At 42.3% G+C, this 18,076-nt stretch overlaps 1 protein-coding gene across 1 annotated transcript; it reads right to left on the reverse strand.

The window, feature by feature from the left end:
* Positions 1 to 410: 410 nt before the first annotated feature.
* On the reverse strand, positions 411 to 12,095 carry LOC114042672 (membrane-spanning 4-domains subfamily A member 4A-like). The gene is made up of 7 exons (XM_027861357.1): positions 11,932 to 12,095; positions 8,755 to 8,926; positions 4,610 to 4,738; positions 3,620 to 3,676; positions 2,878 to 3,039; positions 1,207 to 1,308; positions 411 to 632 (listed from the first exon to the last, which is right to left on the reverse strand). The coding sequence occupies exons 2-7, from the start codon at positions 8,908 to 8,910 to the stop codon at positions 495 to 497; spliced, it is 744 nt and encodes a 247-aa protein (XP_027717158.1). The 5' UTR covers positions 8,911 to 8,926; positions 11,932 to 12,095; the 3' UTR covers positions 411 to 494.
* Between the last annotated feature and the right edge of the window lie 5,981 nt (positions 12,096 to 18,076).

Below are 18,076 nucleotides of genomic sequence, written 5' to 3' on the forward strand. Positions count from 1 at the left end.
ACAAATGGCTCACTGACAGGGCAGCAAGGTGGAGGGGAGAGGTCAGAGGCTAGAGGAGTCGGCAGAGCGGTCGAAGGTCAAAGACGATTTCACTGGAGGTGAAATCACAGTGTATCTTCAGGTGGGAGCAGCAGAACATTCCGGAAGCTGAGGATCCTCATTCATGGAGGGCAGCAAGGGTTCCAGTTTTGTGCCACCGTCCCCATCTCTTACAGGGATCCATAGGATGACTGAGGCAGGTTGCACTTGGCGGGCAGCCACATTAAAACACAATTCACAGACATTTTTACTGATACTGTTGTGAGCAAACACTGACATTATTAAGGGATTGTTATGAGGAAAAAAAAAAAAGAGGAAGTGAGGAATCCATCACCAAAGCTGAAGGGGACTCGTAACAAAGAAATCCAGGAAACCATAATTAATTTGTTTTATTTTTCATCGAGAAACAGCCAGCACAGCAAAGAGCCTTCCCTGAGAACAGGGAAGCATGTGTTCTATATGAAACTATCGGGATGGCTTCCTGGCAAGGCAGTTGTGTCAGCAGCTGGGCTTGGAAGCATGGTCCCTCCTTCGCAGGATTCAGCAGCTGGGTGTTCTGATACATAGGGTGGAGGAGGCATGAAGATAGTGATCTATAAGGCCAACAGAAAGTCCACACATAAGTCACCCAAAGGTGCAGGAATAGAACCGAAGGGATTATAGGGGAAGAACATTTCTAGGGACATCACCTTTATGCTAAGGCCAAAGCCATGGATAAATGAGACAGGAAGGGTGGCATTATGAGGGCACTGGATAACCAATTTCTCATGTCCTCTCATTCTTTGCATTTTCTACTCATCTATCCCTCTGCCCTCTTCTCTTCCTTCCACCTTTCTAGCTTATGACCACCTTCCCCTCAGGTCCTCTCACTCTTTCTCCAAGTTCACTCCTAATAGGGTTACTCTCTAAACTTGCCTAAAATAGGGAGGGAGAGGTAAAAGGCTGACCCCGTCATTTTCTCCTGTATACAGGCTGAATACAAAAATCTGATGGCTGACCAAGAAATCCCAAGATAACCAAACTGTCCCCAATTAATGAGACTTAAGGATATGTCTTCAGTTACCTCTCTTATTCCTGAAAGGACCTACTTCCTGATTCCCGAAGCAGTGGCCTCATTGCACATCCCTACCAAAGTGACCAGGTCACCAGATGGTGTCAGCTACTCACCCCACTCTGGCCACAGCAGCTTGCCTTGCAGCCAAAGCCTGAGATCGTGAGGGAGAGGATCAATTCCAAAATAGTTAGAATCAGAAGAATAAAATTGATTCCCTGGAAGGAGGAACCAAACAGAGAATGGTAAGAGGTGGACACAAGGCCCCACTTCTAACAACTCAGGAAGAAATGAGGTAAAGGGGAGTATTGAGGGGGTAAGACAGGAGGCAAGAAATTGTCCTGAAAGAAAAATTTAAGACACATATTAATCTCTTGGCAAACCTTAAAGTGCAATGTGAATGTTACGTATTATTATTAACAATAATGATAAATCCTATTTCAATGGCATTTTAAGATCCGCATAGCACTTTCCTCACAATAATCCTGTGTGATACATTGTGCAAGTATAACCATCCCCATTTTGCATATCAGCAAACTGAGGCTCAGAAATGCAAATGGCCTGCCTATGATCACATAAGTATTCTTCCTTTGTGTTCCATTCCATACACAAGCTAGGCTAGCATCCATCTGAGTATGTCATCCAAGCTCAGCACAGGTTTATTTGGTAAAGAAAACCCCAAACCCCCTAGAAGGAGACAGAATTCTAACCAGCATTCAATTTCTGTGTCTGTTTTCCTCAGAGATTTGGCGGCTCTGGGTCGCTCAAATCATCAGTAACTGTCCCAGGAGCACCAAGCCCACGATGGTGCCTGCAGTCACCATGCAGAACTGATCCTGACTTCAAAATTTATCATCCACTAAGGAAAGGGGAAGTGAGCAAGGGCACTGTGAGAGGAGCTCTCCCTCCCCAAATTTGCTCCCAATCTCTACTTCCAACTTCATTATATTCTGATCTTTATCTCTTACTGAACTCATTGCTCTTTTCTGATTTCCATCCAGGCTAACTTTAGACACTCTCTATCCCCAAATCTTTCTCTGCTCTCTCCATTGTCTTTTTTTGTTTGTTTGTTTCATTTTTTGAGGCATTTGGAGTTAAGTGACTTGCCCAGGATCACACAGCTAGTAAGTGTCAAGTGTCTGAGGCCAGATTTGAACTCAGGTGCTCCTGACTCCAGAGCCAGCCCACCACCTAGCTGCCCCAAGTTTTCTCCCTTTTCAACGACCTTCCCTGCACCAACCACTAGCCAGGAATAGGTTCCAGTACACCATGTGTTTATCTGTTGAAGTCCTGTTCCTTTCAGATACATCACAGTTGGCATTCACTCCTTAAAGACTGTCTTGACTCACCTCCCCCTTCTTAAGTTAAAAATGGGTTGTCTCTCCTCCAATACCTCCTGAAGCTCTGCTTCACAATTAGCTGGCCTTCTTGTGTCACACACCCAGGGTAGAGTTAACACCTCACGTGGTGATAACATTATTACTGTTGTCGTTTGCTGTTGACGTTACTGTTATTATTTCAACAAAATGATGGGCATGAACTGAATTAAATGGAAATATTAATTGCTTTTTCCCCTTCAGAGTTCTCAGAATTCATATTTCTGACTCAGACAACAGGAATAAGACCAAAAATGTTAAGGAATCTCCTCTTCTTTCCCAACCCAAGGAAACCACCTTCCTTAAAGATTCAGAACTCTGCAAAACCCTTAATGTCTCTGCCCTGGCCTGTAAAGATTGTCAGTTCCAAAGATCCATGATCATAATTGGCCCCAGTTTGGAAGTACTTACCAGTAATAGAGAGTGACCAAAAACACAGACATCATGGTAACCTTCTTGGCGACAGTAATAGTAGTGGGAGTATGCAAACATTGCCAAGCTGATTGATAAAAAGATGATTCCCAGTCCAGCCACCACTGAGCTAACAATGTTCATTGCAAGGCTGCTTTGGATCTGAAAGCACATAAGAATGACCAATCCATTAACACATAATTATGGAGTTGCTACCATGTATTCAGTCTTGTTCAAGACACATATGTGCATCCAACAGCAACAAGAGAAAGATGTATCTATGGAGTGCCAACTGTGTATGCAAGACAGTATGTTGGGCACTGGGGATATAAGGACTAAGGGAAAAAATGCTCAGGTCTCAAAATCCTTCCATTTTACTAAGCAATACAACATGTGTATGGGAATCCTTTCTTTACATAAAGATAATTGAGGAGGTCAAGGGAACTGAAAAATCAAGAGAACAATTTTTATTTCTGCCAGTATGACCGCAGGCTCTACCAGGTAGTAATCTGAGTAATGGGAGAGCAGTCAATAGTGATTCATCCCCTCTGTGACCCTAGGTTACAAACTCAACCGTGTGGCATTGACCAAGCAAGCCTACCATAGCCCAGCCAAGGGTTGCTGAGGCTGTCTCTCAATAATCCTCCTATTTTCCCCTCCCCTTTCAGAGGGCACAAAAAAAAAAAAAAAGATCAGAAATTTCTTGCTCTTGAGCTGCAGAGAAAGAGGGAATGCCACTCACCAGAGTATTTGTGGTTCTGTTCTCTGCAGCAATGGAGAGGGAGCCAGAGATGATGAACTATGGAAGGAACAAGGAACGAATCAATACCCTAAAACTTTTGTTTCTGTCCCTACTGTGCCCACCCTTGCACAGTTACTAAGACCTGCCTCTCCCATCGCTGAGAGCTTGCTGTCTCTGATGGACCCATCATACACTCCAGGAGTCTCCTAAACACTTGGACAAAGAGTGAGTAAAGAAGCCTACCTTCTTTCATGATGAGAATTAGCATAAATCACTCTGAGATCAAGTAACCCTGCTAAAAGGGGAAAAAGCACTAGTCTTCTATAGCTTGGACTTGGTGAAAGTTTGAAGAGAAAGAGAGAGGCAGAGAGGCAGAGACAGAGAGACAGAAAGAGAGTGAGTCAACGATGACTGATTTTGCACAGAGAGCACCCCTAAAAGATCTCAGGAATTCTAGTGGCAAATCATAAAGGTAAATCCACACCTGAACTTAGCTCATAACTAGGACTCAGAATGATTTTGTATGATGACCATGTAACCACTTCTCTGGGAAGACCTGATCTTACAGCATAATGGTGTATTAGGTGTGTGAGGTAGCCCAGAGAGCTATGGGGAATCCATGCCTCTCAGACTACAATTAAGTAAATAAAAGTGTTACACTTATTATATCATTTTTGAAAGGAAATGAACCGCTGATTAGCTGCTCTGGAAAGTGTCTCAAATATTTAAAATTCACCCTAATATTACAGCCAATGAGCAGGGATAGGAGATATAGCTGTGTGTATACATATAGATATGTGCGTATACATATTTGTATATGTACGTATATGTGTGCGAGTATCAACCTTTCCCCAAATCCATCACTGGAAGGGGCAAAAAGGAAACAGTGGGGACAGAGGACATGTTTCTGGGACCCAGGTTCCCACCTGCTTTCTAGGTACAAAGGGAAAAACTCTACATTTCAGAATTAGCTTCATTAATTCTACTCACAAATGCTGTTCCCCAGAATACGTAGCCAGTGTAAAACAGAAAAGTTTCAACTGCGTGAGAATTCATAGAAACCAAAATGAAAACCATTCCCAAGCTGAAGTTCATCAGGGCAATCATAATCTGGATGGCCTAGAAGGGAAAGAAATTCTCATGAGCTCATAGAGGACTGATTCACTTCTCTCTAGAAATGGAGGCAAGTGTCTCCTGCCTTCCTCAAATGGCTTCCTTCCTTTCCAGAATCTTGCTGGGCACTGGCAAGAGCCCATGGTACCTGGTATGTAGTAGAGGCTTAATAAAAGTCTGTAACTGGCTCACTGATTGCTTGGGAGAACTAGAAATAATCCCCAAATCTAACACTTAAAATCCCTAGAAATCGGGACACAGAGCCTTCCTCTCTCGAGATCTCAGTTGCCTCATCTGTAAAATGAACTAGATAAGATCTGTAAGGTCTTGTACAGCTCTAAAATCCTCTAATCATATGAGTGCAATGGAGAGAGAGCTCTCTCAAGGGTCAGCAAGAAATGGTCTGTGACCTTCCTATCTCTTACATATAAGTATTGTCTGTGTGGTACCAGATGCATCATTCAACTTCTAGGTCCCCTGCTCACTTTGTAAGATCACAAATGGATCTGTGCTTGTTGAGAGAATTTCCTTACTGGCACTTCCCTACAACAATGAAATCATAGCTCCAGATTACAAAAAAAAATAGTTTTTTTATTTTAAAATTATTGAGTTAATTTATTTTTTTAAAAAAACTATTTTTTAATTCCAAGATGATGTCTGTTGAGTACTTAGCAAATTCTGAAGCTCTACAAATTTGGATGATTATTCTCAGTAAGGATAATGTGGCATATTGGAAAAGCAGCTGGCATTAAAATCACTGTGATCTGAGTTAAAGGCCTGCCTTTGACACATACTGTCTGTGAGATCCTGGGCCAGTCACTTATCTTCACCATACCCCAAATCCCTTCAGAGTCACTGGCTATGAATATGTCACAGAGCTGGTGCCAGTTTTCATTGATAAAGCATTTCTTCCCATTTGGGAGCATTTTACCCTAATGAGATCACAGGTTTACTCCAAAACCAAAAGAGTGTCCTCTAAAGTAACTTTTGTGGGCCTTGTTGGTGGGTTTTGAAAGTGAACCCTATCTGGAAAACAAGTGTAACTGAGCCCTGCCTGGTGTCAACTCCATGGAACAAGATGCCCCTAGCAGGACCATCACTTCTAGACTCATGCCATGCTGCTAGCTCAAGCCTTCATTGACCCCACCTCCCTCAGCCTCCTTTGGTGGTATTAAAGGTGAGCACCAAACTCCTCCCAGCACCTTCCTTTCTAGAGGGCAAATACTGGACTCTCAGACCACTCCACTTTGCATTGCTGCCCTACCTTGTTTCACTTCCATGGAACAGAGAAGGCCCTTGCCCTGAGATGGTACCTTCTGGTGGCCCAACTCTCCCTCCTATGCTTTCCTGTCTCCTGTTGTGTTTCATCTCTTTCTTTAGATTGTGATCTTTGAATTCATGGATTATTTTCATTTTATGAATTGTGTCCCCAGCGATTAGCACAGTGCCTAGCACATAGTAAGAAGTTAATAAATATTTATTGAATTGAAGTAAGCCTAGGATAACCACTTTTTCTAGTATATGGGCTACTGACATCCCTAAAAGCTAGTTTACCTCTCTGCCCCCAAGTCAGACTGTCAATCAGTAAACATTTATTAAGCATTTACTTAATAATTTAATAAATTTTACTTAATAATTTACTTGCCAGGAAGGGGATAAACAGAAACAGAACTTGATCAAATAGTTATAAAGGATTCATATAATTTCCTTTATGCCAACAGCTGTTTCAAATTGTTTCCTTGGTCTTTTACTGGTCCACCAAGACAAGCCTTTCCAGGATACAAGGATGCGCTAGAGAGACTCCAAATGAGAGAGCCAATTGCTAAATTGTCAGTGTGAGTATTTCTCCTTCAGAAATTGACAATCCCTCCAAATCAGGGCTTGATTTAATGTTTTGTTGATTGTCTAGACTTAATTGATGTAGCAAATAATGTTAACACAGATTAAACCTTAAAATGTGTCCTGCATACATTTTTTTCCACAGAACCTATTATTAAATATTTACACCCCTGACCCTGAACTAAGAAAAGATGAGGGGAGATCAACAGAAGGCCATAGAAATTATATCACATGGATGACATTGCCCCATAAAGAGCTGATCCATTAGATTTAGGACCCCAACTCTGAGAGACATCCTGTTTCTTTGTTCTTCCTCTTCCCAAGTGCCTTTTGCCTTCTTACCCTATTCCCTGCTAGTCATCTTTATATGATGCCATCACAGAGGAAAGAATAGGAAAAAATACAGACTTCACCAGAAAATCCCTTCTTTACTCCCTAGGACAAAAGGAGGAGGCAAGCATTCCAAGTCATCAATTTGTAGATACCCTCTTCACCACCATAGCCAATGGGGACATCTCTCTTTTTCTTCCCCACACCGACTGAATTTAAAGGATTCTAGACTATGGCCACGTAGAGTTGTACAAAGCCCTAGATCCTTTCTAGGTCTAACTATGGCACTGTTTAGAATTGGCCATTCAGGGATCATGCTAACATCCATCTCTAAGACTAAATAAATCTATCCTAAATGCATGGTGCCATTCTGGCCCAACCTGAAATCTACTAAGCCCTGAGAAGGTCACATGGATGAGACAGTCTATAGAATGGAAATAGCACTGAATTTTAAGAAAGGAGAGGTATTCAGATTTTGAGTACTACTCCTCAATTCCTACATATCATCAAGTCATTGAATCTCTCTAGTTTACCCATACATAAAATGAGAGATTTGCCTGAGATGCAAACACTTGAAAGAGTATTGGGATTAGAATCATTTACCTGGGTTAAAACCTTGAGTCTGACTGATAAATGTTGGAGAAGTTGTGGGAAAATTGGAACACTAATGCATTGTTGATGGACTTGTGAAATGATTCAACCATTTTGGAGAGCAATTTGAAACTATGCCCAAAGGGCTATAAAAATGTGCATACCCTTTGACCCAGAAATAGCACTTCTAGGGCTGTATCCCAAAGAGATCATACAAATGCGAAAAAGACCCACAAAAATATTTATAGCAGCTCTTTCTGTGGTGGCAAAGAATTGGAAATTGAGGGAATGCCCATCAATTGGGGAATGGCTGAACAAGCTGTGGTAAATGAATGTAATGGAATACTATTGTGCTGTAAGAAATGATGAGCAAGCACACTTCAGAAAAACCTGGAAAGACTTGTATGGTCTGATGCTGAGTGAAGTGAGCAAAACCAGGAGAACATTGTACACAGTAGCAGCAGCATTGTATGATGACCATCTTTGATAGACTTAGCTCTTCTCAGCAATGCAAGGATCTAAGACATCTCCAGAAGTCTTATGATGGAAAATGCTATCCACATCCAGAGAATGAACTATGGAGTTTGAATGCAGATCAAAGCACACTATTTGCTCTTTTTTTCTCTTCTGCTTTGCTTTGTTTCTTCTCTCTTGTGGTTCCTCCTATTGGTTCTAATTCTTCTTTACAATATGATTAATATGAAGATATGTTTAATAGGAATGTATATGTATAGTCTATACCAGATTGCACATCATCTTGTGGAGGGAGGGGGAGAAAATTTAAAACTCAAATGCTTATGGAAGTGATTGTTGAAAACTAAAAATTAATTAATTAATTAATTAAAAAATAAAATAAAAGGAAGAGGGGGAAAGTTTTATTCCTCACTTGATATTTATTGTCAAAAAATAAAATAAAATAAAATCTTGGGTCTGTTATGTACTATTTCTATGACCTTGGAAGTGCCTCTAACCCTGCCAGAGTCTCAGTTTCCTCAACTCTAAAACAATGTGAGAAGGGTGGACTAAATGATTTTTGAGGTTTATTTCAGATCTCATGGTATCAAAATAGAATTTAATAATTTTAAGGTAATCTAATCATTGCACAAGCATATATTATTCTCTTACTCTTTGCCAGGCATTGTGCTAAGCTCTGCAGATACAAAGGCAAAGTCTTCTGGCTCCCAAATGTACAAACCTGTAAGTCCCTCCTGGCTAAAAACACATGAAGCTGCTCTCACAATGGCTGGGGAACTCTGACTCACCCCCAGCACCTTGGGTTCCCCTTTCAGGAATTTCTGTACGGGTGCTTTCGATTTATAGAATTGCACAGGTGTCCCCATTGGCCCCTGAGAGAAGGAAATGGAACCCGGATGAGGAGAGGAAAAGACCATTCCCTTTGGAGTTTCCTGGGAGTCCATGAGGCCACTGGTGATGCTGTAAGGAAAGAAGAGAAGTCATACAAAACACAGGCTCAGTGCGCCTTCTCCCCCTCCCCCTCCCCCTCCCCTCCCTTTCCCCCCTCCAAAAGGAAGCTGGAATTGTAGCCCAAAAAAGTTAATGTTCTCTTGGGCCACGCTAAAAGAGGAATTCCTGGAATGACAATGTTGATAGTACCACATTCTTCTGCCCAGGTCATATCACTTCTAGATTATTGTGTTCACTTTACAACTGTGTATTTTAAGAAGGGCCTGAAAAACTGGAAAGCATGCAAGAGACGGCAACCAGGATGGGTAAGAACTTAGAGACTATGCCATATTATGGTTGATTGGGGAAAAATAAGAATGGTTAGCATGGAAAGAAGATTTAGTTTGTTGAAAGGACAAAATGAGGAAGAGGATGTGAAAGACCTTGAAAGACATGCAAAGAGATCTAAAGAGCACAGGGGAAGATAGCACACTTGAATCACCATTACAGGGCACATACTATGAACATTCTTTTTTCCAGCTGGGGGTATGGACTTGCATGAATCCATGCATCCTCTCCAGCCTCACCCTGGATATTACCAAAGACACATGGACAAGGGGTTGAGTTCTGTTCATAGGTCAGAGCAAAGTGAACTGTCTCACATGAGGTTTGAGACTGATGGGTACTATGTATATATGTGCCCCAAACTAGAAGGGCTCAGCTATCACTCTAACTCAGGTCCAGTGTTCTATAGAGACTTTGAATGTTACCCCAAAGATCTTCAAGGGAAGTAGGGCTAAAAAGTTACTCCCAACTTTGGGAACTCCCTTCCCTTGGATGAAGATGCCTGGATTGTAAGGTGGATGGGTGAGTGAATCTTCAATTCATCTTTCTCTTTCTAGCAGACCCAGATAGCTATAATATGCTACATCCCATCTAGGTATCTACTAAGACACAAGGGTCTATGTAGCAAGGACAACTTTGCCATCTACAAGATACTACATGCCTGCTCTCCTATCCCCTCTGTTCACTTATGCTCGGGGACAATAATCAAATCAGTGTTACCACTTACTGGTCCTGAAAAGGGCACAGCATCTTACAGTCGCATAGATCCACTCACAAACCCATGACCATTGAATCCTAAGCACTCTTTCTCTGCCCCCACTTGCCTAAATATCTTGATTCCCCTAGGACAGTTGGGAATGTCTCAATATTTTTAAAATCTTTTCCCCTTATATAACATACCTACAACAGTGTTAAGCACCTAGAGACTACTTAATAATTTTTTTTTGGCAAGGCAATCAGGGTTAAGTGACTTGCCCAGGGTCACACAGCTAGTGTCAAGTGTCTGAGGTCAGATTTGAACTCAGGTTCTCCTTATTGCAGGGCTGGAGCTCTATCCACTGCATCAACCTAGCTGCCCCCACTTAATTAATTCTTGTTGATTGCTTGATCAAGAGGGAACTGATTAATGCAAACATTTGAGATTATTAGTTTTCCTTAAAGGTTGCTGTAAGGAATCAGATTTTACAAATCACCCTATCCTGACCATGAAAATGATCTAGTCAATAATCCCGTCCTCACCCTGTGCCAGGAGTAGGCAGGGCACAGAGCTCACAGATCAGACCTGTTACTCCAAGGCAGAAGCAGAACAGGCTTGTCCCAATAACCTCCTTAAAGTGACAGGACTCTCTGAGGGGAGTGGGAAAGCCTAAGAGGATGAAAATACATAGGAAGAAACAGGCTTGACTAGCTACAGTCCATACTATTCTGATGCTTTGACTCCACAGAGCCTTTTCTAAGGACCTAATATGAGTCCAGGCCTGGGTTCATCTGTGCCTTGGGGAAACGGGCAAGAGAAGGCAAGCCTCTCATTCCCTAAAGTTTACCTTTGTCTGGGAAGAATAGATGGACTAAATAAGAGAATTTATAAAAGAAGAAATCTAGGAACTGCCTATGGAAAGCTACGGTAAGGTAATCCTTTGGGAGGTCAGAAATAAAGATTTCTGAGTGGCCAAGAAGCCAAACTTCATGGTCATTGTAGACTTTGAACTGAGCTTAAAATTAATTAATTATTTACATCATAAGAGTAGAAAGGTGCAAAAGGGAGGTTTGGGTTTGAATTTCTCTGGCCTCTGACCCCTAATGTCCCCTCCCTTATGTCCCTCTCAGAGATTACGAGGGCTCAAGATCTGCACTGCAGGAGCGGTCTGACATTAATGCAAAGAAGGGGCTAATGCCCTGTACTAGGAGAACCATCCCTCAAGACATTTTTTCCTTCCCCAGATTAATCCCATCTGCATAATGAAATGTTGTGCTGCCTGTTACCAGAGGAAGGGGGAGATTTCAACCAAGACCATGACCCACCTCTCAGTTCACTGCTGCAAAACTCTCGCCCTTAGGCACAGCTAGGTGGCTCAATGGATAGAGCTCTGGCCTTGGAGTCAGGAAGACCTGAGTTCAAATCTGGCCTCAGACACTTGACACTTACTAGCTGTGTGACTCTGGGCAAGTCACTTAACCCCAATTGCCTCACCAAAAAGCAGGAAAAAAAAAACTCTTATCCTTACTTATACCTGAGAGCCAGGCAATGAGTTCCAGACTGAGAAACTCAAGGCAGGAGTCCCTAGAGAGCACTGAACCATGCCTCTCATACCTAATATCCAGGGCATATCTAGAGACTTCTGGCTGCCTCTGAGCTAGAAGTGTTTGGAAGGCACCAGAGGCTGACTGTCCAGTATGAAGCATCAGGGCCAGCCACTCCCTTCAGAGGATGTCAGCCTGGGCAAAATCAGGGCGGTAAAGCCAAGAGGGTCTCTGCTTACAGCCTCAAAGAACTTTTATCTTCATTCTAATACAAGCAAATCTGCTCTGTCTTGTGAGCCCAGGGGCACAGCTGACTGAAGAGCTCCCTCAGACCCAAAGAGTGGAATATTCCTTCCCATTCAAGACCCCCTTGGATCCCTCCAATCCCCATCTTCCCTGGGTTTTAACTTCACCCAGAAGGAAAGATGGGAACCACCTGGAGTGTTTACCTGTCCAATCTGCCAGCTCTTCCAGGGTTTCCTGGTCTTCAAGTCTCCCTCCTCATACACTGCGTAGTCAATGAATGCAGCTTCACTGAGCAGGAGATCCTCCCCTTTGGTTTCCACTGATTGCTGTCTGCCTGCCTCCCCATGACACATTTCCCTTTGCCCTGCAGCTTTCTGTGCCTTAAAGAATATGCTGATGACAACCACAGCAAGCAGAGTTTCAGAACATGGTGAATTGTTTCATTTCCAACATAGGAAGTAACTAATAATTCCTCTTTTTTCTTAGCAAAAGATATCAGTTCTTTTTTTAATTTTCATTATGAATTTAATAGTTATAAACCATAACAAACGTTTTAAGACACAAAGAAGAATAGGGGAAAGGACTATATAGGAAACCCTAAATAGCTGTCACAGTGGGGTTTTTTTTTATTTTTTTAAGAACTACATTACAGTGGGGCAGCTAGGTGGCACAGTGGATAGAGCACTGGCCCTGGATTCAGGAGGACCTGAGTTCAAATTCGACCTCAGACACATAACACTTACTAGCTGTGTGACCCTAGGCAAGTCACTTAACCCCACTGCCTAGTCAAAAAAAAAAAAAAGAACTATATTACATATGACCTAATTATATGCGTGTGTGAGAGACAAGAGCCAACAAACATGTGAGAGCTTAGTAATATGCCAGGTACTGTGCTCATAGATGGAGATACAAAGAAAATTAAACTCACAGTCCTAACTCTGAAACAGGCTATATTCTAATGGAAGAGGCAACATATAGCTAACTAGAAATATCCAAGATAAATACATTGTAAATGCAAAATAATCTCAGATGTGGAAGTGCTTGGGGGTTTGGGGGTTGAGGGCATTGGACAGAGGACAGGAAAAAGCTTCCTGAAGAGGGTCGAATCCAAGCTGAGACTTAAAGGAAGCCAGAGAAGCCAGGCAGTGGAGATGAGGAAGGAGGGTATTCTCGGTGTGGGTACAGCCAGTGAAAATCAAGGAGCCGGGAGATGGAGCGTGGTATTCCAGGAACAGCAGAAAGGACAGTGAGGACTCAAAGGGAAGCAAAGTGTTAGATGGGGCCGAGTCGTGAAGGACTTTGAATGCCTGACAAACAAGTTTATCTTTGATATTGTAGGTAATAGGGAACCAGTGCAGTTTTTTGAGTTGGGGTCAGATTTGCACTTTATTAAGATCATGTTGGCAGCTGAGCAGAAAATGGATTGGAAATAGATCGATTTTAGAGGTGATTATTCTAATAGCTAAGGAGAAAGATAACGAGGACCTAGACTAGGGTTGCCCAGCTGGAGAGGTTACACGAAGTAGAGATGTTGTGAAGTGAGAAAAAAGGTCTGATGACAAATTGGGTATGTGGGGTAACAGCATCTCATTTGGTCTCCTCATCTATAAAATGGGAGTAATGGTATTCACACTATTTATATTTCTGGGCTGTTGAGAGGCTCCCATGAAAGACACGTGAAAGTTTTAGAAGCATAAAGTATTACATGCAACAGAAGTGCTATGGCTACTGAGAGAATATTTGCCCTAACACCTTCTTATATTGTATGAAATGAAATTGATTTCTTTTTTGGCCCCCAGCTTTTCTCTCTCTCTCAAGAGCTTTTGGGTCATGGTAAAAAAAAAAATGGCTGAGGACTTTATTGAGCCTACCTGGCACCAGTTTAAAGTTATGGGTTTTGAGTTAACTGTACTTGGAAATTCTATATCCCACTTTCCTTCTGGGTATCATATACTATATCCATTGATCCTATTCTCCATTGCACTCCATCCCATGCCTAATAACCACATGAACATGGATGTCTCATGTGAGGCCTTGCCAGTTATCTTGAAATCATTGGAATCCAGTCTTCAGGAATCTCTTTACATAGTTACTATGCTACCCTCTGTTCAGCCAGGAAGAGCTTCTGCCTCCTTAGCACATCCTGAAATCAGAAGTCTTAGCTTCCAATTCTTCCTCTGATGTGTGCTACCTACATGGTCCTAGGTAAGTCACTTCCTCTCCCTCAGGCTCAGTTTCCTCATCCATAAAATGGGAGTGGTAGAATAGCTGGACTCTGAGATGCCCTCTAGATCTAAATCTGTCATGCCATGATTCTGTCATTAAACTGTTCTTCTATTTCTTTGAAATTCTCCATCATAACTTCCTTCCCCTGAAAACTCATCGGGAAATCTCACTATGTTGCAAGATCAAAGCTATCTCTTCTCATCAATTCTCTGTGGCCCTCTGATTGGACCCTGTGACTTGAAAGCAGGACCATGAGCTTTCTGTTTAAAGAGAATACTCAGGGGAAGTTAGGTGACACAGTAGACAGAGCTCTGGCCTTGAAGTCAGAAGAACCTAAGTTCAAATCTGGCCTCACACATGACACCTACTAGCTGTGTAACCCTGGACAAGTCACTTAATCCTGATTGCCTCATCAAAAAAAGCAAAAAGAAAAAAAGAATAAAAAAGGGGGGCAGCTAGGTGGTGCAGTGGATAGAGCAGTGGCCCTGAAGTCAGGGGGACCCGAGTTCAAATTCAGCCTCAGACTAAACACTTGATACTTAATAGCTGTGTGACCTTGGGGCAAGTCACTTAACCCCAGTTGCCAAAAAAAAAAAAAAAGCGAATGCTCAGCCCAGATTTTCTCCCCATTTCCAACCAGCCACATTGCTTTTGGCCTTTGGGGCATTTTACGTCATGCCCCTGCATACCTTCCTCATACAGCTCCTTTTCAGCTTCCTTTTGTATATTCTCTTCTCCCATTAGATCATAAGCACCCTGAGGACAGGGGCTGTCTTTCTTTTTACCTGCTTAGTACAATGTCTGGCACGTAGCAGGTGCTTAATAAATGTTTATTGACCGGCTGACTAAAAGAAATATTCCGATAACCCTTGGTCCCCTGTGTGAATATATTTTCTACACACGGACAAACATTGGTATAGAGAAGTTTTCTGAATTCACGTAGTAGCCTTCCACTACTATGATTAATTTAGGGACTGAAATGTATCCCGTACTAGTCAGGCATGAGAAGATGAATTAAACCTGAAACTTCTCATTAAACTGGTTCCACCAATGCACAACAACGTATAGTCGTAGGGAGTTGCCTGAGGAGCACTATGGAAATGAACGAGCCACTCAGGGTCACACAGCCAATATATGTCAGAGGCAGGGCTTTTACCCCAGTTCTCCTATGCCAAGGCTGTTTATCCACTATACCATGCTATTTCTGTGTAAGACTATAACTTTAGAAAGCAAATATCAATTCCCTAAATACCAAGTTTGAAAAACCCATACATTTTCAATTCAGATGTGTGGTCATCTTTCCCCTGCTTTTCCCCATCCATCATTTTCTCCCACTTTATCCCTACTGAAATTTGATGGAGAATTTTTTAAAATAATGAAATCATCAAGATTTACTTACTCATGCTTACATGTCAAAATATGGGTACCTCTTTCTCATTATTCTGGCAGCTAGATGGTATAGTGGATAGAGTGTGCCACACCTGGAGTCAGGAAGACTCCAGGTCTGGCACCCTATCCGCTATGCCACCTAACTGCCCTGTATGTCCATTAACTGAAGTAATTGTTGTTGTTTGGTCATTTTTTCAGTCACGTCCTACTCTTTGTGACCTCCAACATCTTCTAATTTTGAAGTCAATTTTCTGAACATGAAAATGTGTGCCATTCTTATGTGGGATGAAGATTACATCCCCATCTTCACGTGTTTGTTGTCAAAAATCATCGTTTTTAAGAATGCAATAGCATTAGCTTTGCTCCTTGAGGCTGCGTCTCTCTCCTTGTTCAATTATTATCATGCTGTGGCTGTTTGTTACCCCACACTTCCAACGGCAGATACCTAGTAGTTGCACCCCACCAGATGGCAGCAGAGAGCAGCAGAAGACCCTAAGAATGTGCACTGTTGAGAGCAAGCAGAGAGAAGCATAGAACTGAGTCAAGACTTACAGAAGCTAGGATAACACGCTGAGGCATAGGCAACCTGTAGAGAGAGCAGAATGGCAGAGGAAGGCCAGTTCCATGGAGAAAAAAGCTCCCCTGAATGCAGCTGGTGATGTATCTGGTGACTTTGGAACTCTGAAAGGAGGAGTTATGCCAGCTCCTCGAGTGCCCTGGTTATATGTGCCTCCTGATCTGTGCCCTTCCACGGACCTTCCCTAATAACTGGCACCAACTGTGATTGTCCCCTTCTATTACTGTTACATGGTAACCTGAGGCAGGATGTATCTATATTTGCATAAAGGAAATCTTTCTTGTCATTTATCTCAATAGACTGTGTAATTAATTACGAGCTATCCCCTCCAGTCAGCTGGTAAAATACATATCTGCAGGGCTTCAGAAGCTCTGGTTATGAAAGGATGCTAACACAAACCCCTACTGTATTTTGAATCTGTGATACTAATCAAGGTGGGGAAGGGGGTATATTAAGAGGGAGGTGCTACACAAAAATAAAAGTGGTGCAGATCTTAGAGCAGCTACTAGGCCGTCCAATAGAAAGACTTACAGAGGAAAATCACATTGTCCTGAAAAGATGGTCCACAGTAACCAGATATTCAATAGTGGTATCACACATGGATCAGTCTCTTCAAATTGAATGACAAGGTTCTTGATTCCAATCATTCCCAAACAGTTCTATATCTAAAAGATAATAAAGGGATTTTAGAATAACGTGGGTATGATCTTTAGCTTCCAAGGGGCTATTGCACAAATGTCTGCAGTCCCTCAGTATGTCCCTGCTATGTCTATATTGACTCTTATCAGCAAGGTTCAATAAATACCTCACTGGTACCATAGCTATGGAGATACAGCGGGAAGGAATACAGTCTTTCTGCTGATGAAACTGCTCTCTCTATGCATGCTAAGGGGGATTCTCCTTCCCACATGCAAATACGAAAGGGAAACAGACTCATTTCCTCCAGTCATAACATGGTACGGCACGGAGCGTGAACATTTTACAGATGAGGAAGGTAAGGCAAACAGCAATTAAGTGACTTGCCTAGGATCATATAGCTAGTAAGTGTTTGAGCTCACATTTCCTGACTCCAGACCCAGAACTTTATCCACTGTGCCAAAGTGTTAGAGGCAGGATTTGAACCCAAGTCTTCCTGACTCCTGGTTCAGTTTTCTGTCAACCACACCATCCTTCCGTGTAGGGATTATTATAAACACAGCAGTCTCGTTGCCCTGTGTTCATGCTTTGCCAGGTTGAAGTAGATGGCCTCTGAGCATCTTCCCACCTTTCCCTTCTATGATTCTGCACGAGGCAACCATCGTACTTTAGTTCCACCATTTTGGGGAGAACTAACCTACATTTAGTCCCCTATCATTATTAGCTGATAACTCCTAAGTGTATGTTATCATCCAGATACTGAGAACTCTTAGGTTCATAGAAGCAGAATTGGTAGTTTTGAATCCTTGCTATACCTTGAAATGTCCAATCACTGGTTCATTTGCCATCTTCTCCCCAGAAATGCTGCAGTCTTCTGAGAAAATCCATCATGGTATCCTTGGGCTAATGATAGAGAGGTATACACTTGGTGATCTTATTGGCACAGGAGACTAAATGAAGAGGGCTCAGTTATAGGCTATTTGGTTAGCCCGCTCCTAGGCATGCATAGGCAGCCAGATGGTGCAGGTCTAGAGTCAGAAAGACCTGAGTTCAAATCTGGCCTCAGACACTTACTCACTGTGTGACCCTGGGCAACTCACTTTACCCTGCTTGCCTTAGTTTCCTCATCAGTAAAATGAGGTGAAGCAGTAAATATAGCAAACTATTCCAGTATCTGCCAAGAAAACCCCAAATGGGGTCACAAACAATCAGACATGACTGAAATGACTGAACAACAAGGCATACAAAATGAAAGTTCTTATTTCAGACTATGCATGATTATTCCATGACTGTTTCCTGTCCACATATCTCAAGGTAAAGAAAAGGTTCTTCGATCAACTTCTAAGCCAGAATTAAGTGTGCTTAAAACCCTCAATGACTCACCCTTGTTGTATTTCCTGCCTGCCTGCACTCAATTAAGAAGTTAATAACTGCTCTAATCTTCAGGGTGAAGAAAGAGTTAGCAGCATAGAGTTCTCTCTCTCTCTCTCTCTCTCTCTCTCTCTCTCTCTCTCTCTCTC

Source organism: Vombatus ursinus, unplaced genomic scaffold (assembly GCF_900497805.2).
Source record: "Vombatus ursinus unplaced genomic scaffold, bare-nosed wombat genome assembly UNPS02014662.1, whole genome shotgun sequence".
NCBI classification, from domain to species: Eukaryota; Metazoa; Chordata; class Mammalia; order Diprotodontia; family Vombatidae; genus Vombatus; species Vombatus ursinus.

What these genes read in the sequence shown, in the direction of transcription:
- LOC114042672 (XM_027861357.1), bottom strand. Translation starts at nt 8,910, where the DNA reads ATGGACTCCCAGGAAACTCCAAAGGGAATGGTCTTTTCCTCTCCTCAT. An exon ending in TATTCTGGGGAACAGCATTT is followed by an intron (nt 3,677 to 4,609) that starts GTGAGTAGAATT and finishes TTCCTTCCATAG; the next exon opens with TTCATCATCTCTGGCTCCCT. An exon ending in GCTGCTGTGGCCAGAGTGGG is followed by an intron (nt 633 to 1,206) that starts GTGAGTAGCTGA and finishes TTGGCCTTATAG; the next exon opens with ATCACTATCTTCATGCCTCC.